The sequence below is a fragment of the Syngnathoides biaculeatus genome, chromosome 4 (assembly GCF_019802595.1).
Source record: "Syngnathoides biaculeatus isolate LvHL_M chromosome 4, ASM1980259v1, whole genome shotgun sequence".
NCBI classification, from domain to species: Eukaryota; Metazoa; Chordata; class Actinopteri; order Syngnathiformes; family Syngnathidae; genus Syngnathoides; species Syngnathoides biaculeatus.
Window position 1 is genome coordinate 25363436 of NC_084643.1, and position 23352 is coordinate 25386787.

The following is a 23352-nucleotide window of genomic DNA, read 5'->3' on the forward strand; positions in this document are numbered from 1 at the left end:
GGCGTGACATCCCCGTCCATATCCAGCGGCAACCTCCCCACCACGATTGAGCAGACCTGCCAATTTCCTCTTTTTGAGTCAGCCGTCCATCTGGCGGGGAGCTGCGCACCGCGGGGACCGTTGCATGTTTATATAACACCACGTGTGTAGGAGGGGAAGCCGCTGGTGCAATATTTCTTTGTGCTTGCTTGGGCGAGTGTGTTAAAAGAGCCAGGAAAAATCAACGCATCCCCTGTTACACAATGTTCCCGAGTTCTTTTTTTGGGTTTTACAGTATACAGTACTATCTTAACTTTTTCAAGTTATGAGCCATCGCTCTGCCAGGTTTTATTTATTTTTTTGCTTTGTCTTGTGAGCAGAAATTGCAAGTGAGCTTCTCAACTGCCACTTAAATGAATTAAAAATAGGAGCAATTGATGCACTGCAGTGCCCTCAGATGTTGGCAAGGAAAGCCGTGGTGGCCAATGCGCTTTTTTCAATTTATTGAACATTACAAATAACATTACAAAATCTGTTGTTAGTCACAGCTCACACCCAAAAGCTCACACACCCCCGACTATCAGGCCAATGTATCTTCAGTGAATGGCTTTTGGATAATAAAAAAAAAAAATGTTGAGGAATCTAGTGGTGTGCAATCTAATTGACCTGTATCGCCTCTCTGGGGTGGAAATTGTCTGTCCTGATGGTTCTGGTGCTGGTGTGATAATGGGTGTTGCCAATGTCCTGTAATGGTGGAAAAGGCCAGCCAATGACTTTTTTTCTGCAGTTCTTAGAACTCTTTGTAGTGCTTTTTGTCCGGAACAGAGCAGCCTTGCATACGATGACGTAATGCGGTGTTTCTTGTTAGAATCCTGAGGAAGTGAATAGGTTGCCGGCCAGGCCTTCTTAACAATAGCTGTGGTATTTGTTGTCCAGGAGACGGTGTCCATGATGTGTATCCCAAGAAATTTGTAGCTGTGCACTTTTTCCCACACGGTCACCATTGATGAAAATGGGGGATGGGTCAGGTCTGCGTTTCCTAAAGTACAATATAAGTTCTTGGGTTTTCTTTGTGTTTAAAATCAGATTGTCGACAGAGCACCCCAGAGAGATTTTGGATCTCAGTATTGTAACAGTTGTGCAAATGGTGCAGAGTCTTCAAGAAATGTAAGTTTTAACTTTAACATGACTAGTTGTATGATCATCTGGAACGGTGACAATTGTGCAAATGGTGCAGGTAGTTCTCAAGCACCAGTGGGCAGTCTTGGTCAACAACAGACATGCAAATAGCAGAGACTGACGAGATGACTACAGTGAGTGCACAACATTTGTATAATTGGCCCGACAGAGATGTGGCAGCAATCTCAAGACAAACAGTCTGCCTGTTACAATGGAATTGTAAATTAACTGTTTAAGAAATGAAGAGCAAGAGGGAAGAAGTTGTTGGAATCTCTGCTAGTTTTAGTTTGTATTGATCGATAGTGCCTACATGAGGGAAGGAGCTGGAAGAGATGGTAACCAGGATGTGGAGGGTGTAAGACGATATTGCATGGACCTGTCTTAGGTCTAGCATTGTACAAGTCCTCTTGGGTGGGTAGGATAGTACCATTGATTTTTCCGGCAGGTTTGATTGTCCGTTGCAGTCAGAGTTTGTCCTTTTTGTAGCAGTGCCAAACCAGACTGTAATGGATGAATGATCACGCAGACTCGCCTCCATCCCCTGCAATAAACAGGAGGCTGACTGAAACGGCCAATGTTTGTGTCCCTCTGCAGTGAGCCCGTCCCGACACAGCATTTCCGAGTGGAGGATGCAGAGTATCGCGCGGGACTCGGACGACAGCTCAGATGAAGAGTTCTTCGATGCTCACGGTAAGGCGCTAAGAGGAATGTTGGCGCAGTCTGGGTAGATCCAATTCAAGACAGGAACAGGCTTCTTTAACTGGAAAGTTCCAAGTGGTACTCCAGGCCTATACGAGGCCTGGGCTGTAATATGCATCGCATTTCAACATAGGACAAAACTATCCATGAATTCCTTTATTCTTTCCTTCCCTTTTGTTTCTTTTCTCCATTTGTGTCTTTTGTACAGGACTTTCCTTCATTCCTTCCATGGACAATCTTTGATGTTTTCTTCCTCCCTTCTTTCTAGCTACCATTCTTCTCAACCTTCTGTACTCTCTTCTGCTTGCCTTCCATCAAGCCTCCCTTTATCTTTCCTTATCTTTTTTTCTTCCCTTTTGATCCAACCTTGGAGAAAGAGATTGTTTTCCACAATCTGTCCTATCTTTCCTTTCTCACATCCTTCCATCCATTCCTCCTACACTCAATTCTTCCTTCCCTCTTGGCTTACCTTCCTTCCTTTCATCATCTCCCTTTCATCATCTCTCTTTCTTCTATCCTTCTTTCCTTTTTTCACCCTCTCTCCCTCCATCCCATCCCTGTTATAGGCAAATTAAAAGAAGTGCACACCTACTTTTGTCTTGTGAACTGAGTAGTGGTCATAAAGACTGTTTCCAGCAGTCTTGTATTGGATCTCGCAGGAATGTGCTCGTGCGTCCATGCATAGGCGTGTTTTCCTCCAAGGCCTATTCCAGGAAGCTGACTTTGCATGCTTCTCTCTAACCACAGATCAGTTCTTAAACTTCGCAGATACCCAGCATGCTTTGGGATGCAGTTGAATTAAACATCTTCCTCCTCCCCCCACCCCAATCCTCCACCTACATCCTTCGTCCGTGCCGGATGACGTTGTCCCAGGACTCGGGTCAGGTGGCCAGGACGTCAAAATTCCTAAATCACACTCATGGCCATGATACACCCCAGGAATAAATGCTTCCTTCTTGTTTGTGTGGCATTGTTTTAATGGCACCCAGTCATGAGGATGAGACAAGAATATCCTAAACTTTATAAGCGTTACCTTTATTGAACATGAATGCTATGAGAGAAATCCAGTTTGGGCACATGCCTTAAAGCAGGGGTGCTCAATGCGTCGGTCCATTGCGAGGCAGTCTTGGTCGATCGTGGGATGGTGTGCCAAAAGAAAAAAAAAAGACATAACCCAATGTTCCCTCAAAGCGGCGCACGTGCGCGATTGTGCACCACTGATGCAGTCTCTTCGTAGATATTCTGCGTTGTGTGGAAAAATAAATAATCCAATCCAAATTGAAAGTATAACAAACGGCTATTTGGTTTGTGGCATTTTGCAATGTGATTCAATGAGTGAGGGATGACTGGTTGTTACATCCAATGGCACAATTCACATACATACTGTCATAAATGAAAAGAAGAAGCCACTGGTTTATTTTTGGCAGCACAAGGAACTTTCTCTAACAGCGACCGCTGCTCCGCCACATTTTCTTTTTCCTAGTGTACTTTACACCCTCCCTCCATCCGCTCTTAAAGACGTACACTCATAATTACAAATGTTACACTACTTATGCAGCCCATCAATGTGTTTTTTAATGACAGCATCCACCACCACTGCTTTAGTTAGCAACACAGTCTGGGCAACGTAGAGCAAAGACGAGCTAGACATGCTGTTTATATTCACATTTGATATTAATGGAGTAAGTTAAAAAAGAAATGCTGTTTTTTTAAAGATGCAATGGCTGTCGGAGGATGTGAATAATCAAAGAAAAAGTTGTTAAACTGGACGAGATTGTCTCTTTTACGAGTGGGAAAGGTCTGGTCTGAAGCCAAAGTAGAAAGTGCAAGATGAGACGGTGTGTCATTTTAAAATTCCACCTTGGCACAGCCTGATCCAGGCTGAAAGCACACACAAAACAATGCACAAAAGGCTAATTCTGTATTTTAAATATAGGAGGCAACATAACATTAACCTTAAAACGGTTTGGGCAGCATCATCATCATCATCCCTTCCCCGTCAACGGTAGGTCTCAAGAGGCTGGTTGCTTGAAAAGTAAATCTTGGGGTAAAAAAGTCTGGGCTCCCCTGCCTTAAAGTAACCCTTCAGTTCACATTGGTTACAGGAAGAGAACAGATTGATCCATTCATATAACGGAGAGAAATTGGTATAGTCTAGACTGGTCACCAGCCAGTTGCAGGACGAATAGACAAGCAACCATTCAAACTCACAAAAACCTCTGAACAATTATTTTAGAGTCTTTAATTAATGAAAGCTGACTTTTGGTGAGTGAAGTAGGATATGATCTAGACTGGTTGTGACCCAGTGGCAGGGCATGTTAACATAAACAAGCATGCACACTCGCAATCACACTTGTAGATTATTTATCCATCTATTTATTATCTATGCCACTTATCCTCACAAGAGTCGCAGGAGCGCTGGAGCCTATTCCATCTCTCTTCAGGGAGGAGGCAAGGTAGAACTTGTTGCCAGCCAATCTTAGTCTTCCATTAAAACTCCCCTTCCATCAATCTTTTTTTTTGGGGGGGGGGATTTTTTGTCATCATAGATGTTCATTTATCATATTTAAAAATGTCCAGAAAGTCCCTTTCCCAACTATCCTAGTTGGAGTTTTTAGCGTGGCAGTTGAGACGGCCGGATTTCTACTTAATATGTGATGTAAATAAGCATTGTACTGATTCCATCATTCATCTTCGCAATGTCAATATGGAAACCGGTTTCACTCTGATTGGTTGTTGACAAATGGCACTAACCCAGAAGCTGCAGCAAGCTTTCATGGCAACCTCATTCATTTCATGTGATTCAGGGAGGTCTTACAATCATCGTCAAGCAGAATTCACCTGCGTTGTATTGTTTGCCCACTGTTCACAAGTAGTATGCTTTGATAAACCGGATTGTATGGCTTGCTGGCGGCTGCCCCGCTGGCTTGCTTGCAGCACAATATCGGTCCTTAAATGAATTGAAGACATTTTTTACTCAACTCCTCGGAGTTTGGAACATGTCGCAAAGTTTTAAGTATTACACATGACACAGCCACATTGCCACTCACCAATTTCCCAAGATGAGTGGGCGCATACTTGAATCTGATGTCTCAATTACACTACACGGAATTTTGATCCAATTCCGAGGTTGATTTTGCAATCTTGAAGCTGTGGATCATCTTTTGCTTTCAACTGAGGGACTGCATAGATCTCATACTTCTACAAGGTCACAGATGCATTTTGACCGGTGTTATGCATAATAAATGGGAAAAAACGCCAAAAGATTCTGATGGAAGGGGAATTTTATCATGTGCATCGTTTTGGAATGTGGGAGGAAGCTGGAGTACCTGCAGAAAAGCCACACAAGCACAGGGACAGCAGAAAGACTCCACACAGGAAGACTGTGGCAGAACGTCTTCTCCGTGCTGGACCAGATTCAATGACATTCACAATGAAATGTGAGAAAACCAAATCCCATATCATAATGTAAAAAGACAATCTTAATAAACCAAATAATATATTCAGGAAATCCCATATCATAATGTAAAAAGACAATTTTAATAAACCAAATAATATATTCAGGAGGATAATATCTAAGATCTTAAATTGTTTAAAGAAAATGAAACATCAGTAGTTTTTATTTTTAGGAAACGTGATTTTTATTTAAAAATGTAACAAAGAAATGTTGATTGTAACAATCGTATAATCCCAGAAGATGAGCCATACTGATATTGTTTACAGTAGTTACACTTTGCGGTCCCTGCCCAATATTTGCCATGTGGCAACTGGATACACCTGTGGACCATACTGAAAACTGTGAATATGAGTACATGAACCGTTACACCACTAGTACACGTTTGACATATTTTCTCTTGTGGTTATCATGCATGACTGTTTTTGGGTTAAGGTACACCGAGACATGAGAAGTGTCCCATTTTGTTTTCATGAGCTTCACTGAGATCCAAGAGGCACTTAAACTGAAATCAATGAACTACAGGTGGATTCATAATTAAACAATGGCATAACTCATAAAGCAATAAAATTCTAAAAAGAAGTGACTCCTGTATTCCAGTTTGTTTACCGGTTTCCTTTGGGTTTATCGATGACAGTTTCCAGGAGTTTAACAGACAATATACGAAACAAAATATGCGTGTACATTTTTATATGCCACAAGGAACAATAATGAGATCCAATACAAGAGCAATATCAGAAAGTCTGCCTGTAAAAACATCATAATGCTCAAGCAGAAAGGAAAAGAAGAAGAATGTAGGAATGGTTTTGCCTTGAGATCCGAGTTTCAATCAGCATAAAAATTCATTCATCTATCATCTGAGCCGCTTATCCTCACAAGGTTCATGGGACATAAAAATCTGGCTCAATTTCAAATTGTGTGTAATGTAATGTATTTCTATATTTGTGTAGTGGAATGTATTTCTGATACTGCGCCACATCACCAATGACTGACTGCTTGATACTGCAATTGCAGTTAAAACTGACACGCAAGTTAGTGCAATTAGTAGTGTTTTTTTTTTTTTAAATTTATGTCAGATCTTCGAGGCGGAGGCAGTAAATATCCAGTCCACATGTAGTCCTCGAGTGCGCTGATAGGGCCATGATTTTACTCATTCATTCCAGCGTTCCTAAATTATGTTTATTTTCATCTTTTATGTGTGTGTGTGTGTGTGTGGTGTGTGTGTGTGCGCGCGTACAGAGGATTTCTCAGACGGCGAGGAGGTCTTACCCAAGCAAATCACCAAGTGGAACTCAAACGACCTTATGGACAAGATCGAGACTTCTGACATGGAAGAACCTTCCGGTACGACAAGGAAAATGATGCGGAGGTGAGGTGACCTTTGAGGATAGCCTGGCCGTGACTGCTTTGTTTTGTGTAATATCAGGCGAGCTCTTGAAGGACATGACTGTGGACTACGACAGAGCGGGTGGCGGGGAAAGGCTCGACGAGGTACGCGTCCGCAACTGCACCTCCGGACGGAATACCCAATTATCGAGTCAAGCTTTCAGTGAAGCTTTTCCATCCTACGGAAAGCCGTTTGGCCATTTGTCATTTCTAAAGTATCCTTGATGTCCACCTCAAGCTCCATGTAATAGTATACTCTCCACACTAGTAAGACAATATTAAAGCACTAGTAGTATGACAAGTCTTATTAATAATCCTTTTTCCACTACTAATAGTAATACCCGCTTTTGACCAACTATTATGCAAATGACCCCGCCGTACAGGGCACTTAACCACGCCTCCTGAAATGACATCACGCCACGTGCACTAACGTCAGACAAACAATTAGCAAAAAGGGCAGCGCAGCAAGAAAAGAATTGAGCGAAACTGTCCGATTTACCGGCTGATTTCTCACTCGCATTCTTAGCTAACAGTGAAATATCATTGAAAAGCATACAGCAGGGCTTCAAGTATTTCAGCGAGCGGTATTTCAATGGTATTTCCATGCATATCGACGGGGAAACCATCGATATTAGCGCGAGATCTTTCCAGAGTCAGAGGAAGACCGAGAAGCCACATAATATAATATATTATAACCCAAAGACGAATTCGTCATTGACAGTTTCCTATTTTCGTGTTACATATCACACTTGTGTGCAGAATCTGTATATGTATCTGTATAGCCATTTGTGAACCACCGTATGAAGGAAAAGAAGGCGAGGCTTGATTTACGAGTTGTTTCTCTCGTTTTCTTTCTGTAACGTCACGCGCTCCCCTCAATAATTATTCTTGAATTAGTGCCGAACCTACGTAAGTCCCGACCGAGTACGACAATCACTACTTTAGTGTCCTCAAACATCCTTCCTTCAGTCTTGGTGTCTCGGTGCACGTCGAAGGCTTTTAGGACTCGCAAGTCCGGTTTAGCTTAGCTCGGTAGCCGCCAACAGAAACACGTTTGTGCAGTCAGATCATCGCAAAATATCGCTCAACACAGACCAAGTGTGTCAATCATTCACACGTAGCTATGTTATGCAAGCGAAGAACTGCTAATTCATTTATATGAGACATGTATTGAAAATCAAATTTAGGGGTTACCTTCGTCCAAACATATCTGTTCCGGTTGATGGATTCAGTTGATCATGCAGTCTTCCTCAAAGTTTTATCCATCAAAGACATTTTTTGTACTTGGTCTTCTGTTCCGGTTGATTTTAGATGGATTCAGTTGATGATGCGTTCTTACACAAAGTTTGATCCATCAAAGACATTTTTCGTACTGGGTCTTCGGTTTTGGAAAGGGTACGAATTGAACTCCACCAACTAGCCTTTCAGGATACCTGTCGTCACTATTATAAAGTCTGTGACTACACCTCTTAACCATATCTATTGTTAAAGAACCCAAATACGCGATAAAACGCTAACAAAAGCTATACTGGACCATGCAACGTTGTCTGAGGGAACTGCGGGTCCAAAAAGGGGGCGTGGTTTATGCAGATCTCTGGCCTCTGGTTGGTCAGCGACGCGGATGACGCAAGGGGTCAATTAAACATTGTTAGTAAACCACTGTGCTCCATGCTACTAGGCCAAAGTAATATGCATGTATCATGCACTAGTACTCTCATAGTGTACCTCCTAGTCCACTAGTAGTTTTGTCACACTAGTAATATGTAGTCCTACTAGAGTGTAAAAATGTCATAAAATAGTGGAAGTTAATAAAGGGTGGGAGTGGGGGGGGGGAGTTTAACTAGTCAGTCTTCTCGTGTGCACTTTGTCTAGCACACTAAAATGCCTTACTGGATTCAAAACACTTTTCTTTGAGGAAATCATATGTTTCAACTTTGCATAGTTTTGCCTTATTAGTAACATGCAGTCCTCCAAAGTTTTTATGGTAGTACGCTCAAGGACTGTATTAGTTAATGGACGCTGAGTGGGTATTTTGGTGCTACTAGTCCAGTCTAGGAGGCTGCAAGTGCATGACACATGCCTACTTTATGGCAGATAATGATTATGATGGATTACTTAGGATAAAGTAAGGTGGTATTCACACCACAAAAGGGAAGAAGACATTGATATGTGCGTTATTTTTAAACAATCTTTAAAAAAAAAATCCAGAATTTTACAGTGAAACTTTCATTTTTCACAAAAAAAAAAACCCATGGGTCTGTGAATAAAAGTGCATAAATCAGCATACCTGGGAACTTTAAAAATGTATGGGAAAAGCTCAATAGGGCTCATGAAAAAAATCTAATTCTAATATGATTTCCAATACAGGAAAATTAAGAGAAAATACCAAAAATAAGGCCAGTAGAAAAAGATGTAAACAAAATGATTGAATAAAAGCTTTACTTCAGACACAAAGGCCATTTTCACACTGCAGGAGAATTTTTATTTTTATTTTTTTGTACAATGTGACTTGTATCAGATTTTTTTTTTTTTCATGTCAATGTGAAGAGTACGATTCTGATTTTGTTCACAGACCCTGGCCTCTTTCATACTGTACGTGGATATAAATCGGATACGTATCCCATCCAGTACTGTGTGTTGTGTTGCTGTACGTCACTTTTGTCTTCACTCCTTCGTGCCAGCAGTGTCTGCAACCCTCCAAGATCCATGTGCTCATCTTGGTACTGCACGGGGGCAACATCCTTGACACAGGCGGCAGCGAGCAGAGCAGCAAGCAGGCCGACGTCAACACAATCACCGCGGCGTTCGATTCCGTCATGCGCGTCCACTATCCGGCGGCGTTGGGCCGCCTCGCCGTCCGCCTGGTCCCGTGTCCCGCAATATGCGCCGAGGCCTTCTCCCTGGTGTCCAAGTAAGAGTTTCTAATGCACAGGTACATGGAAAATGTAGTTCTACTGCTGTACTGACCATGTTTTCATCTTCTGTGGCAGTCTGAGCCCGTATGGCTATGATGAAGGCTGTCTGTCCAGTAGCCAAGATCACATCCCGCTGGCGGCTCTTCCCCTGCTGGCCACATCTTCGCCTCAGTACCAGGAGGCCGTGGCCACCGTCATCACCAGAGCCAATCAGGTCTACGCCGACTTCATCAAGTCTCTGGACGGAGCCGCTTTCTCTGGCCAGGTTGGTTTGTTGTATTCTCACTGCAGGTTTTAAATTAAAGTCAAACAGTCGAGTCATTTTTGGGGCATCCATCTTATTTCGTGATTCGCTGCAGCGCTCAGTTGCTGTCATCTACGAATGATGGAGGATTACTGTATGACTTTGATGTCATTTCCTGTTTCTGTAGGTCTGCCTGATTGGGGACTGTGTGGGAGGAATACTAGGGTTTGACGCTCTGTGCAGCAGCAACCAGACAGTCAATGAAAGCCAAAATAGCAGCCGGCGGGGCAGTCTTGTCAGTGTACAGGTGATCAATACAACACCTGACAAACTTCACATAATCCACTCACTGATCTGATTTTTTTGTTTTCTTTTTGTCTACCTTCAGGACCAGGACCTCCTGTCCCCGGGCACAATTATCAACTGCGGGCAGGGGTCAGCCTCACCCACCCTGGAGGGCAGCCGCCACCTGAGCCGCAGCAATATCGACATCCCACGAACTGTTTCAGGCGACGACAACAAGAAGCAGCAGCTGCAGCGCAAGAGAAGCGACTTGTCCACCTATGAGATCGACACCATCAAGCAACACCAGGCCTTCCTGTCCAGGTACTGCAATAGTAGTTTTGCAAACTTGGGAAGAAGTACCTAAAAGGGGAAAATTATCTCCAGATGCGAGGAAAATTTTGAGATCGAAGTGCTGTCCGGTTTGGCTACAGTGAACTCAGCTCGCGTCATAATAGGCTGCAGTTTGGAAGATAGTGAACAATTCTTGAAAAAGAGGCTTTAAGCCAGAGGTCTCAAACTTAGTTTACCTTGGGGCCGCTGGAAGCGGAGTCTGGTGCTTCCTTGTGTCCTTGGTGCACATGCACGTGCATGAAATTTAAATTAGGGAAAAAAAAAATACAATCTTCCCAAATGTCATTTTTTAAACACAAAATAAGATCAACAAGGACACTTTTGTAAACAAACTGTCTGCAAAAGTACTAATAAAACTCTCTATGGCAGCGCAGCTGTAAGTTTCACTCATTGAAAGATGTTTCTCTGCTTGCATCAAGGCCGGTCGACGTCACGCCACCGAGAGTCATATACCCCCCGCTGTGATTGGTAGATTTTGTCAGCTCCGCACATAACACTGTAAAAGTGCCATTCATATAAAACTTGATAGCCGCATTAACATTAAATTTTCATAATAACGTGAGGTCCACAAGGCCCACGGGGCGCCAGTTTGACACCAATGCTTCAAGCTGTTTAATGCCACTCGCAGTTGACATTTCCTATCAAACTAATTCTAAAAGAGAGAATTATTCATTACATCTTTAAAGCAACAACACAGCTTGGCCTTAGCTCCACTTAGCTTAATGCTAACAAACGATGCAAAACGCCATAGATGGGCTAACGAATCGCATCTATGCGGCACGGTTATAACACTTTAAGCAACGAATATATGAACATGAAGTGACACATACAGACAGATAGTATAGCAGTACCCCAAAACATTCTTTATCCTATGCGAACATATATTACTACTGCAATTTACTCAGCCACTTGCAGTAGTTGAGAATCTTCTTCCCTTGTGAGTGTATGAGTTTATAATACTTCCTCTAGTGGCCAAGACACACACAACATTAGCCCCCTGCAAAAAAAATAACCATGAAACATATATATTCTTTATTTCATGACATTATTTCCAGCTATGTTATTGCTAGATTTTGTATACAATAAAACTTTATGGAGGGCTCTTGATTGGAAAAAAAAAAAAAAAAAAAAAAACACTAGCTTGATTTTTTTTTGGGGGGGGGCTGGCTGGAATGCATTAATGGGATTTCCATTCACTTCAATGGCAAAAGATGATCTAAGATAAGTGTTTTGATTTTGGAGCAGGGTCACATAACAATTGAAACTCACATCTGGAGGCACCATCGTCATGATAATTTGTCTTGGATGTGATTTACAGCAACTTGCCTTGACTTTGCGAACCCCTTGCAGCTTGCACTCCAGCGTCCTGCGGGGCGACGGAGCCTCGCGCAGGTCGAGCAGCAGCACCATGCTCGACGGAGGCTCACTGGGCAAGCTGGACTTTGAAGTGGCCGACTTTTTCCTCTTTGGCTCGCCGCTAGGCCTTGTGCTTGCCCTGAGGAAAACCGTCATCCCCATGCTGGATGGTAGGCCGCCGTGGACTTGTTATGAAATAGAGTGCTTGGAGCGGTTATGCGGAGCCCCGTGGAATTGATTTGCAAATTCAGCTGTGTTCTTATAGATGCATGAAATTTGGTATAAATTTTTAGCACCAGTTGACTTTAGAACCCACATCTCCATTCATTTTGGTTTGAATTGGGCATTTTAGTGTCTTTCGAAGACAGACTTGTCTTCATAGGAATGTTTCAAAAATCCCGCCCCTGAAGTGAGCTTCATGGAGGCACATGAAATTTGCTTAGCATGTCAATCATGAGTAGACCCACAAAAGAGTCTCTAGATTTTGGTTTGAAACACTTAGAGGGATATTTGTCATTAAAATCACAGATACTGCCAAAGGATGAAGTTCTTTGCATTTTAGTGAATTTGATTGCAAAAGGTTCAGGACAGTTCATCCTTGAAGGACCAATGGAAATGGGCGAAATGACCAGATTGGTCACCATAAACCAAAACAGCAGAACTGGTGCCTCTGCTCATGACTGACATGCCTACCAAATTTCTTGTTCTAAAGCGATACGTTTGGTCCAACTCTTACACTGTGAAGTTATTAGAGCTGAACACATTTTTAAAAGTATTCCCAAGTGTGTGTTGCTTGCTCTTTTGCTGTCAAGGAATAGGAGACAAACCACATTAGCAGATGTTTTGTATTTTTGGGTATGGCTTGTTGTGACATTTTTTTGTTTGTCCATGTTGTTAAATGAAATTTGAGTGGCTTACTTATGTCATTGGCTTTGCCTCGCTTGCTCCCCGCAGTGGCCCAGCTCCGTCCCGCCTGTCAGCAGGTGTACAACTTGTTCCATCCGGCTGATCCCTCCGCCTCACGCCTGGAGCCTCTTCTGGAAAGGAAGTTCCACCTGTTGCCTCCTTTCAACGTGCCCCGCTACCAACGCTTCCCGCTAGGGGACGGAAATTCGACTCTGCTGGGTGAGCTTTGCTGCCGCGCGCTTAATCCAAGTCCCGTGCACACACAGACAAATACAAATACATTGTCACATGTTGGTGGATGTTGTCCTGTTTACTTTCTCATGGCAGTCACACAATCGCGTGACATGCATCGTCTCAAAAGAAAAATGGAGCATTTTTCTTTAGTGTGTGCTGCCTTAGAAGCCGAATGTTGTCACAGTCCTGCAAGGTGTTTGTCCATGTTTGGAATGGTCAGCATGGTGGAGTCACAGCTTACATTTTTGGTCAATGTTTATCCATGTCCAGCAATCAGTTCTCTAAATATTTCAATGTTAGGTCTCAGGTAGTGAAGGTTATATCGAAGTGATCCCTAATAAGCATTTTGCTCCGTGCAGTTTTGCTAACTCTTCTTCAACCCCAAATCCTACCCGTAACCTCAAAGCCTAACCTTAACGTCTTCACCCAAACCCCAAACTCTGAATCCCTAACCCGAGAGCTAACCTTTGATTACCTCTGACCTCTACCCTAACCTTGGAGCTGTAACCATAACTACGGAACTCAAACCCCTAACTCAACCTCTAAACTGCGACCCCTCGTCCCATCACTAACCTCAGGTTACATTAAACGCAAGCCTCAGAGCTCAAAGCCTTGTCCCGAACCACTGAATTTAAAGCTATAACCAACAGTAGCAACCATACTCCCTAATCCAAATCCTACACCTACCCTAAAAGTTCTAGAATACAATAACTATTGTTAGTAGTAAAGCATTTGATAGTGTCCCCTTTTTGTTCGTGTTGTGGCCCATCAATTCTGCATTATTGCCGTTCTGCGGCTCCACAGGAGTTTAGTCAGGACTTTCCAAAGACGTGGGCTCCACTCAGGGCTTGACTCTTTCTCTTTTCTCCTGTTCTTGCTTCATGTTTTTGTGTCTTCCTTGTCCTCTTCTCCTTCCTCCTCTCTCCACCCTTCCTCCTTTCCTTTCCTTAACCCGGCCTCTGTAGTGGAAACAGTCCAGAGCAACGCTCCGCTGCTACTTGACAGCGGGCCGCCCGTGTCCCTTCGCTGTCAGGAGACCATCAGTGAGACGTGCATCCCCGTACCTGTGCTAAACTGGCAGGAGGGCGCTCTCAAGCCCACACCTGCCACACCCGAGTGTGTGTAGCCTCTCCCGTCACCTTCCTCCCATCGTCCTCATCATCACTTGCCTTCCTCTTTCATGCATCCATACTTGCTGTCGGCATTCCCGTTGCTTTTGTTGGGCACAATTAAGTGCTTGTGCACTTACGTCATAAAATCACGTGACTTTTGTTTACCTCACCATATTGCCGGTCTAACAAAGCATTGTTCAATGCTAAGTCGGTTGGAGACGACACAAAAATATGTCTTATAGCACGACGCCCAGTTTTGTCTGATACCGTTAGACATTTGGAAGGTGAAAATAAACAAAGGTATTTGGAAAAAATGGATAAACTCGGTATAGAGGACCCGTATTTAATGCCGAAGTCGATGTTTTCGCTGATAAGAAAGTGGACTGTTAACCCGCGTCCACTTGTCTTGGACAACTGGATATACACATGGGTCTGGTGAGTAAGTCGTCGAGATTTACACGGAAACAAATACTTTGTTGCTGGATCTGTTCTCATCAGGAATAAATCCCACATAGTGACGTGACATTTTGACGGCTCGTGAACGCGGAAGTGTGTTCGGCGACACATTAACTTTTGCCAGAATCCATCGATCTTTTCAGCTAGTATTCAATACAAATACAATTATTTAAATAAATGATCCCTGGTTTTATACAAACTCGCATTCTTTAACTATGATTGGAAAAAAAAAACTGGACGGAGTCGTCTCCACGGAATGTACACGGAAGCGATTGCGGCCACACTTAACCTCCGTAAACCTCTGCGACAGTTTTTTTTTTTATCACGCATTGTTCTCAAATGAGACAACTTGGCATGATAAATATTTTTTTTAATTTGAGATTGAGAAGAACAAGTCCTAACTCAAATGAAGCGATCGCTACACAGGCGTGTGTGTATTTTGGTTGGGCACCATCCATCATGTTTAATTGCCGAAATCCATCGATATTTTCTGGTCTTCTCAGCTGGTATTCTATAGAATGATCTTTTTGAATATCTGTCTCGTCTGTTGTGACAACAGGTCTCAGGTATTGTAAATATTCTCCTCCAGTTGAATGTCTTCCACAATGACGAGCAGCTCTGTTTGACTGGCAATAAGTAAGTTTCTTTCGGCTTGTCCCTTTCGGGGTCGCCACAGCGTGTCATATGGTGCGTTGAAAATGGTGACGTCACTTGCACGAGCTCTATAGAAGGAGAGAAAAAGGGGTTGGGGGGGTAAGGGCTCAAGGAAGTCAATGGAGTCTGCATTAAAGCACTTCATGATGCTAGATAGTCTCTTTGTTCTCTCTGACACATTGACTGAATTTTTTTAGTAATGTGAATGTTTTTGATTTCAGTGAGCACTCCACATTTGACCATTTTGAACAAAAATAGAAAAATAGTTTTTGGTTGCTGATTTGGGGCAGCTTTGGGATCAACCCGCTGTTGGATGGAGGTCTCAGGCCCAGCGCACACCAAGCGAGAGGCCAAACGCAATTTCATCCGATATGTAACCAGCTTTCATGTGTGGCCCACTGGCAGCAACTGTTTTGTTTTTTGCAACAATGCACATTTACGGGCCAGTCAAAATTGTCATACTATATCATGTGATCTTACACAATAAAAAAAAAAAATCCAGGCACCAAATGTGATTGTTGAGTCATACAAACACATTAGAGTATACAGTATTGTGATTTACAGTATGCAACTATATTTACAATTTCACATTTACCTCTGGATCAAAAGCGTAGTGTAGAGACTCTTTGTGAAAAAATGCACACGAGGAGTCATCAACATTGGCAATGGTCTCTCAGATATCCTCATTCTTTCCTTTATCATGTCATGTTTCCTCTCATTGTTTTAATTAAAATTAGCTACAGTGACCAGGGAAACCACAATTGTGGCACGTTATGGGCCGTTTTGTAAAATCATTACAAAGACGTACCCCTGGCACCTCAAAGCGTTGCCTTGGTAAGTGTGCGATAATCAGCTCTCAGGTGGGTGAGGGTGAGTTGCCAACTTTAATTTCTTTGCAATTTTCAGTATGCTTCAGATCTGTTGGGGTACAGTTGTATTTAAAAATTTCCTTTAATGACAAAGTAAATGGATTTTTTCAGACTGTGGTGCAAATTTATTGAAAATATAAACAAAATAGTTGCATAAGTATTCCCAGTCTTGGCTTAAAATTTTGTTGAAGCAGTTTTGGCAGGAATCACAGCCTCAAGTGTTGTGTTACTATGAGCTTGGCAAACTTGTTGTGGGGAATTTTGTCCCATTTTTCTTCTAAACAGATCTTCTCAAGGTCATTCAGGTTGGATGGGAAGCATCAGTGGACAGCCATTTTTAGGTCACTCCAGAGTTGCTGGATTGGATTCAAGTCTGGGGTCTGCGTGGGCCATTCACAGGCTATTCCTGAAGCCACTCCTTTGTTATCTTGTGTGCTTTGGATCATTCTTCTGTTGGAACGCTAATCAATGCCCTAGTCTGAGTTCCAGAGTACTCTGGAACAAGTTCTCTTGAAGAATTTCTCTATATGTTGCTGCTATCATCTGACTCTTTACCCAGACTAGTCACCTAGTTCCTGCAGCAAAAAATCAGCCCCCACAGGATGATGCTGCCGCCACCATGTTTCACAGTTGGGATGGTGTTAGCCTGGTGATGAGCAATGCCTCTTCTTCTCCTGATATGACGCTTGCAATTCAGGCCCGAAAGTTCTATTTTGGTTTCATCAGACCACAGAATTTTGTTTCCGCAGGGCTGAGAATCCTTAAGATGCCTTTGATGAACGCCAAGCAGGCTGCCGTGATCCCTTTAGTGAAAAGTGCCTTCTGCTTCTCCAGTCTACCATAAAAGCCTGATTGGTGGAGAGCATGAGCAATGGTGGAACTTCTGGATGGTTCTTCTGTCCAAGCAAGGAAACACTGGAGCTCGACCTTAGTAACCATAGGGTTCTTATTCAGCCCTCGAACCAAGGCCCTCCTGGATACTCAGCTTGGTCAGACAGACAGATCTAGGAAAGGTCCCGGTGGTTCCAAACATCTTCCATTTCCAAAAAATCGAGACCAAGTTGATTTTTGGGACCTTCACTGCTGCTGCAATTATTTTTTTCATTGTTACCCACGTTTACCTTGACACAATCCATATTTGGAGGTCTTCAGCTAATTCCTCGACTTTATTGCTTGCTTTCTGCTCTGATAAACAACAGAGAGGTGTGTGCCATTCCAAATGATTTTCAATCACCTGAATATACCACTTGTGGACCCCATTCAGGTTGTAGAAGTATCAGAAGGATGATCGGTGGAAATCAAATGCACCAAAGCTATAGTTTGAGTGTCACAGCAAAGGGTGTGACTATGCAACCTTTAAATACCATGTACCGTCATACCTGTCATTGCCATGTCTTTTGGTTTCCATCACCTTTGCTTGTTGGGATATGTGCATCATATCCGAATCAGTCTCAAATGCGCCGGACCAAATATGTATTTATCTCTTACCGAGACATTAATCATCAAACTGAATCAGCCCTGAATGCACTATCAGACTGATTTATCACTTGTTTAAATTGCCCCAGAACCATAGTGGTGGGATTGACTTAGTCTCAAATGCATCACTTAAACAAACCAGTTATTTACCTTTGACGCGGATGTTAGTAGTAGTAGCTAGGAGACCTTTGTTGATGATTGATCAGTATATTGGTGGTCAGACCGAAGCAGTCTCAAAGGAACCATTTGACAAATCTATTATTTGTTTCCATTTTTGTTACTTGAATGGGCCAATAGCTTTTTTATTTACTTCTAATCTGAAAGCTATTGCCAGGGCTGAATCTGCCTCAAATGCACCATTCAGCCAATTTCTTGGATTTCTTGTATTATTCGCAACATTTAAATGCTGAATAACATCTCTCCTGTCATGTTTTGTGGATCCCAACCCATTGACTTGTTGTTTCTCGTCTTGTGTGTCTGTGAATCATGTATTCTGTTGACATGCTTTTGATGACGCTTCCAAAGCCATCACAAGTTTTTGTTAAGCTAACAAAAATCACTCTGAACCATCACCATGTCAGCCATCCTTGCCGTGGTCCCCTTATCGTTGTCTCGTGTCTAATGGGATCTCCCTTGTTTCGCTCAATAGCGGATGTTGTTCAGTCTCATGGTGGTGTCTTCATGGACAGTTCGTACCCCTCATCCCCCGTCACGGGCCCCTTCTCCCGGGGCCAGCGCCGTGCCAGTGAGGTCAGCATTGCCAGCCAGGTGTCAGGAATGGCAGACAGTTACACTGCCAGCAACATAGCCAACAGTAAGTGTTCACCCAACGCCACAACGGTCTCATCCCTACACACACTCACACACACTCGTTCCTGCTCCTTGACTCCATGCTAGGGATGGGCCTTCAGAGGAATCAACAATTTACAGTTGGCTGCAACAGTCACTGTCAGACGTGCTCGAATGAACAATTGAAATGATAGACTAGAAATAATCCATCCATTTTCTTAGCCACTTATCCTCACAAGGGTCGCGGGAGGGCTGAAGCCTATCCCAGCTGTCAACGGGCAGGAGACACCCTGAACTGGTCGCCTTCGCAGGGCACATATAAAGAAACAACCATTCACATTTACATGGTAGGAAACCGGCTTACCCAGAGAAAACCCAGCTAATGAGTCGTCCACTGTAACTAATGGAGGGAGCCATTAGTTGGTGGCTGCGTGGGTTTGCCCCCGGGACTCCGGTTTCCTCCCACATCCCCAAAACATGGATGGTAGGTTAATTGTAGATTCTAAATTGCCCATACGTGTGAATGTGGGTGTGAATGGTTGCTTGTTTTTATGCGTCCTGTGATTGGCTGGCGACCAGTTCAGGTTGTACCCGGGCTTTCGACCATAGATAGCTGGTATAGGCTCGAGTGAGAATAAAGGAATGGATGGACGGAAGAGTGTAATTTTAGCTGTTGAACCGAATCAGTCTTGAATGCACCATTAGACTGACCAAGTATTTTTTTCCATTTGACGAAAACTTGCAGTTGTACCAGACTACCCTCAAATGCACCATTAAACCACTTAAATTCCTCACAAACATTAAATTGTAAGCATGAAACATCTATTTTAGTTCCCCATCCTAAGTCACACACACATTTGCACAGACACACACACACCATTTCCAGTGACAGGTAGACCTGAAGACCTCCGCACCCTCCTAGCCCTGATAGAGCAGGCAGAGGTCCACTAAGACCCCGCATGTCCCCGTTTGTCTCAGTGTCTTAAGTGTTAAGTGCAACTTGCATTTTCTCCCAGTGCTACAATGTCCTGTTGTGTTTTTTGTGTGATTGTCCCACCAACTTCCACACACAGTATAAGCAAAATTGTATTGACAATGCAAGGTTTTCTTCCAGCTGGATGTGCCGCAGCACCATTTTTTTCTTACATGTTTTTTTGTCTTTTTAGCCCAGACAGACTCGTTTAGTCAGTTCCAAACTCCTGGCCTCTTGTCCCAGCTGGCCCTGTCATCCCAAAACAAATTCTTCTTAAAAAGCCCCCCCAAATCCCGCAAGAAACGCGACAAAGTCGCCGACGAGAATGACGGGGAGGCGACTTTGTGTGACACTCAAAGTTTAGGGTCCGACAGCTGCATGTCTCCCGGCCTGCACAGTGCTATTTGCGATCTGGTGTCTCTGGACTCCCAAGCGGAGGTGGACCAAGGTATTGCATCGAGACCCTCGAGACTAAGGATGCTTTTGCTCTGTCAGGGATAACAACCCTTCTCCTCTTCAATCAAATAATCTTCCCTTTTGTCTCTGGTTCCTTTTCGGTGCGTGTGTTTTTTTTTTTTTTTAAAGCCGCCACAAAACTGTTCCTGCAGATCAACACCTGGTGCTGGGATTGCTGGTGATGTTCTGGGCTTTTGGTCTTTGTTAAATGATTGATGGCGTGCGATTGACTGGGTGCGATTTCATGTAGCCGACTCATTGCATTCCCAACCCAGTTGCAGCTCGCTGGTGGGGCACCAAGCGCATGGACTTTGCCCTCTACTGCCCCGATGCCCTGACGGCCTTCCCCACCGTGGCTTTGCCTCACCTCTTTCACGCGTCGTACTGGGAGTCCACCGACGTGGTGTCCTTCCTCCTCAGACAGGTGAGGTGACACCTTGGCCTTTGACCAGAACGTTAGTGGTCAGACCGAATCCGTCTTGACTGCACCATTAGAGGTGAAAATGCACGAGGTATCAGACACGGATGCTGTTGCTTACCACCAGATGTAACTCCCATCTTCCAAAATAGAAATCAGTCTACTGTACATGTCTTCTGAAGGTGATGAGGCACGACAGCTCGAGCATCCTGGAACTGGATGGCAAAGAAGTTTCTGAGTTCACACCCTCCAAACCTCGTGAGAAGTGGCTACGCAAAAGGACTCACGTGAAAATCAGGGTACGATGGCTGTGTGTATATTTATTTCATTTAGCGGGCAATGAAATTTGCGAAAACCAAATTGAGTAATTGATCAGTTCACTGTATTCGATGGTTTTTACTTTTTGTGCCACTTTGACAGAACGTGACGGCCAACCACCGCGTCAACGATGCCGTGTTCACCGAGGACAGCCAACAAACGGTGACCGGCCGCTTCATGTACGGCCCGCTGGACATGGTCACTCTGGCCGGCGAAAAGGTGAGCCGTCTTGTCTCAGCCGCGAAGCGCCATTGTTTGTGTGTGTTACAATTGTGCGGCGCCGCAGGTGGACCTGCACATCATGACTCAGCCTCCGTCAGGAGAATGGGTTTACTTCAACACGGAAGTCACCAACAGCAGCGGCCGCGTCTCCTTTGTCCTTCCGGATGACAAGCGCCTGGGCGTCGGCGTCTACCCTGTTAAAATGGTCGTGAGGTATGCTTTTGAGCCAAGAGTAGAGCTTTTAAGAGAAAAATACTGTAGATGCACGATATTTTGGTTGAGCAACGTCACCGCGATGTACATCCGCAATGCATCACTGGTTCTGCTGCGATGTTGGTGTACTGTTTTATGAAATGGATCAACCATAATATTAAAAGTAACAAGGGGGACCTGTTCAGACATCCTTAAAAGATTAAAGAATGCATTTCCCGTTTCTATCTTCAAAATGAAACTAGCCATGCAGTGCACGGGGTGTGTTCACGAAGGAGCAAAAGTGTTCTTTTGTAGCATGTTTGGAAAAGTGGACTACAAGGAAAATGCTCATTTATATTTGAATGGTTTAGTTAAAATACATGGAATTTATTTTGTAAGACTAAATATGTTTTGTTAATATAGTCAGACAGAGCAGGGAGGAATGCAATGTTATTCCTGTCGTAATATGTCGTGGGTTTCGTTTGCATTTTAATTCTCCCAAAAAACCTTCAGCCATTTTATTTTAGAGAATAGAGACACTGATGGTGTATTAGTACATGTCTGACTTTGGTGTAGGCAGCAAGGGTTTGATTCCCGCTCAGTGATGGTGTGAGTATGTACCATGTGACCAGTTCAGGCTGTAGTCCACCTTTTGCCTGAAATTAGCAGGGTTAGGCTCCAGCTATTGCGCGACCCTCGTTAGGATAAGCGGCTCAGAAAATGGATGGATGGATGGATGAATGGCTCCAACACTCGCGCGACCCTTGTTAAGATAAACAGCTTGGAAAAATGATGTTTTAGACAATATAGGGTGAAAGTTCCTGCTGGCTGTTGTTGTGGACTGAATGGGTGGTAACGTGGCAGAAATGAAATGAAATGCCAGTATTTTGAGAGTAATAGCCAGTCAGCTATATAGTGAGAAAAAAAGGAACTAGAAAGTACTTCATTTTCAATATTTAAGCTATGAGCTATTAATACCTTTGAACTAGTTTGCGTAAAAAAAAAAAAAAGAACTTTTCCAATGCTGATCCTGTATGAATTCACAAAAAGTCAAATGTCAGATATTCTGGACTGAAGTGAAGTTCTGCGTATACTTTCCGAATACATCAAGAGTGTTACGATTGGACGCTTGGATTTTGATGTGCGTGATTCCTGGAGTTGTCTTTTTTTTAGGGGCGACCACACATTTGCAGACAGCTACCTGACGGTGATCCCTCGCGGCACAGAATTTGTGGTGTTCAGCATAGACGGCTCCTTCGCCGCCAGCGTGTCCATCATGGGCAGCGATCCCAAAGTGCGGGCGGGGGCTGTGGACGTCGTCAGGTGAGTCACTTCTTGCGCTTTAGAACGCCTGCCGGCTGTGCTCAGCGGTAGATGACACGCGCGTGTGTCGGCAGGCACTGGCAGGATTTGGGCTACCTGATCATCTACGTGACGGGCCGACCGGACATGCAGAAGCAGAGAGTGGTTGCCTGGCTGTCGCAGCACAACTTCCCGCACGGCATCGTGTCGTTCTGCGACGGCCTGGTGCACGACCCGCTCAGACACAAGGCCAACTTCCTCAAGTCCTTGACCGAGGTCAGAATCTGTGAAGGGTCTTTATTCTTGTCGGGATTTTTTTTTCAGTACACTACATGAGCCAAAGTGTCACAGCTGTAAATGTACAAAAGCAACGGTATACGTACTAGAGTCATTTCTTGAAGTCTTTCACTTGGGTCAGAATGTATCAATGATCTTTGATATTGGCTTTTGATATGGATCCAAATAATGTTGGGAAAAAAACGCTTGTTATGTTAAGTAGTGTTGTTGTTCTTTTTAAATGTCAGGCCAACATGAAAATATTTGCGGGCTACGGGTCCAGCAAGGACATCTCTGTGTACACCTCCATCAACCTGCATCCATCGCAGATCTTCATTGTTGGAAGGCCCTCCAAGAAGATGCAGCACCAGTGTCAAGTGGGTACTTTGCCAAGGCCAAGGCAGCCCTACGCTTTCTCTCTCTCTTTTTTATGTGGATTCATCCTGAGACGGTAACTAATTTGTCATTAATAGAGTTGTAGAACAGTGACTACAGCCAATCACAGGCCACATAGAAACAAACAAATATCTGCACCTACGGGCAATTGAGTGTCTTCAATCAATGAATGTTTTCGCGATGTGGGAGGAAACCGGAGTACCTGGAGAAAACCCACGCAGGCACGGGGAGAACATGTAAACTCCACACTGGTGGGGCTGGGATTTGAACCCCGGTCTTCAGAACTGTGAGGCAGATCTTCCCAACAGTCCTCATCATGCCAAGATATAGTAACATTTTAGTCTAAAAATATCTAAAATATAAGACACTATTTTTTTTAATTATTCATTTATCTAAAATTTTTTTTAGAAAAATTAGCAAACTTTTTCTTGTACTTTTTCCCCCAAAAATCTAAT

The 23352-nt window shown here is 43.6% G+C and overlaps 1 protein-coding gene and 1 long non-coding RNA gene across 5 annotated transcripts in view; one reads left to right on the plus strand and one right to left on the minus strand.

The window, feature by feature from the left end:
• Positions 1 to 23352, plus strand: part of LOC133498962 (membrane-associated phosphatidylinositol transfer protein 2-like) — a 65977-nt gene that overhangs the window by 35567 nt on the left and 7058 nt on the right. For 2 of the 4 annotated variants that reach the window (XM_061816340.1, XM_061816338.1), the window contains exons 8-25: positions 1753 to 1848; positions 6551 to 6655; positions 6738 to 6802; positions 9379 to 9608; positions 9688 to 9877; positions 10044 to 10163; positions 10245 to 10462; positions 11843 to 12018; positions 12803 to 12973; positions 18205 to 18369; positions 19511 to 19765; positions 20049 to 20197; positions 20374 to 20490; positions 20612 to 20728; positions 20796 to 20944; positions 22097 to 22246; positions 22321 to 22501; positions 22750 to 22878. In XM_061816340.1, coding sequence (XP_061672324.1) covers positions 1753 to 1848; positions 6551 to 6655; positions 6738 to 6802; positions 9379 to 9608; positions 9688 to 9877; positions 10044 to 10163; positions 10245 to 10462; positions 11843 to 12018; positions 12803 to 12973; positions 18205 to 18369; positions 19511 to 19765; positions 20049 to 20197; positions 20374 to 20490; positions 20612 to 20728; positions 20796 to 20944; positions 22097 to 22246; positions 22321 to 22501; positions 22750 to 22878 — 2783 coding nt within the window. The remainder of the gene's footprint in view (positions 1 to 1752; positions 1849 to 6550; positions 6656 to 6737; positions 6803 to 9378; positions 9609 to 9687; positions 9878 to 10043; positions 10164 to 10244; positions 10463 to 11842; positions 12019 to 12802; positions 12974 to 18204; positions 18370 to 19510; positions 19766 to 20048; positions 20198 to 20373; positions 20491 to 20611; positions 20729 to 20795; positions 20945 to 22096; positions 22247 to 22320; positions 22502 to 22749; positions 22879 to 23352) is intronic. The other 2 variants (XM_061816341.1, XM_061816342.1) reach the window with 2 other exon arrangements.
• Positions 14194 to 20441, minus strand: LOC133498964 (uncharacterized). Its single transcript, XR_009794506.1, has 3 exons — positions 20313 to 20441; positions 20141 to 20215; positions 14194 to 15278 (listed from the first exon to the last, which is right to left on the minus strand). It is a non-coding gene; the product is annotated as an uncharacterized LOC133498964 (long non-coding RNA).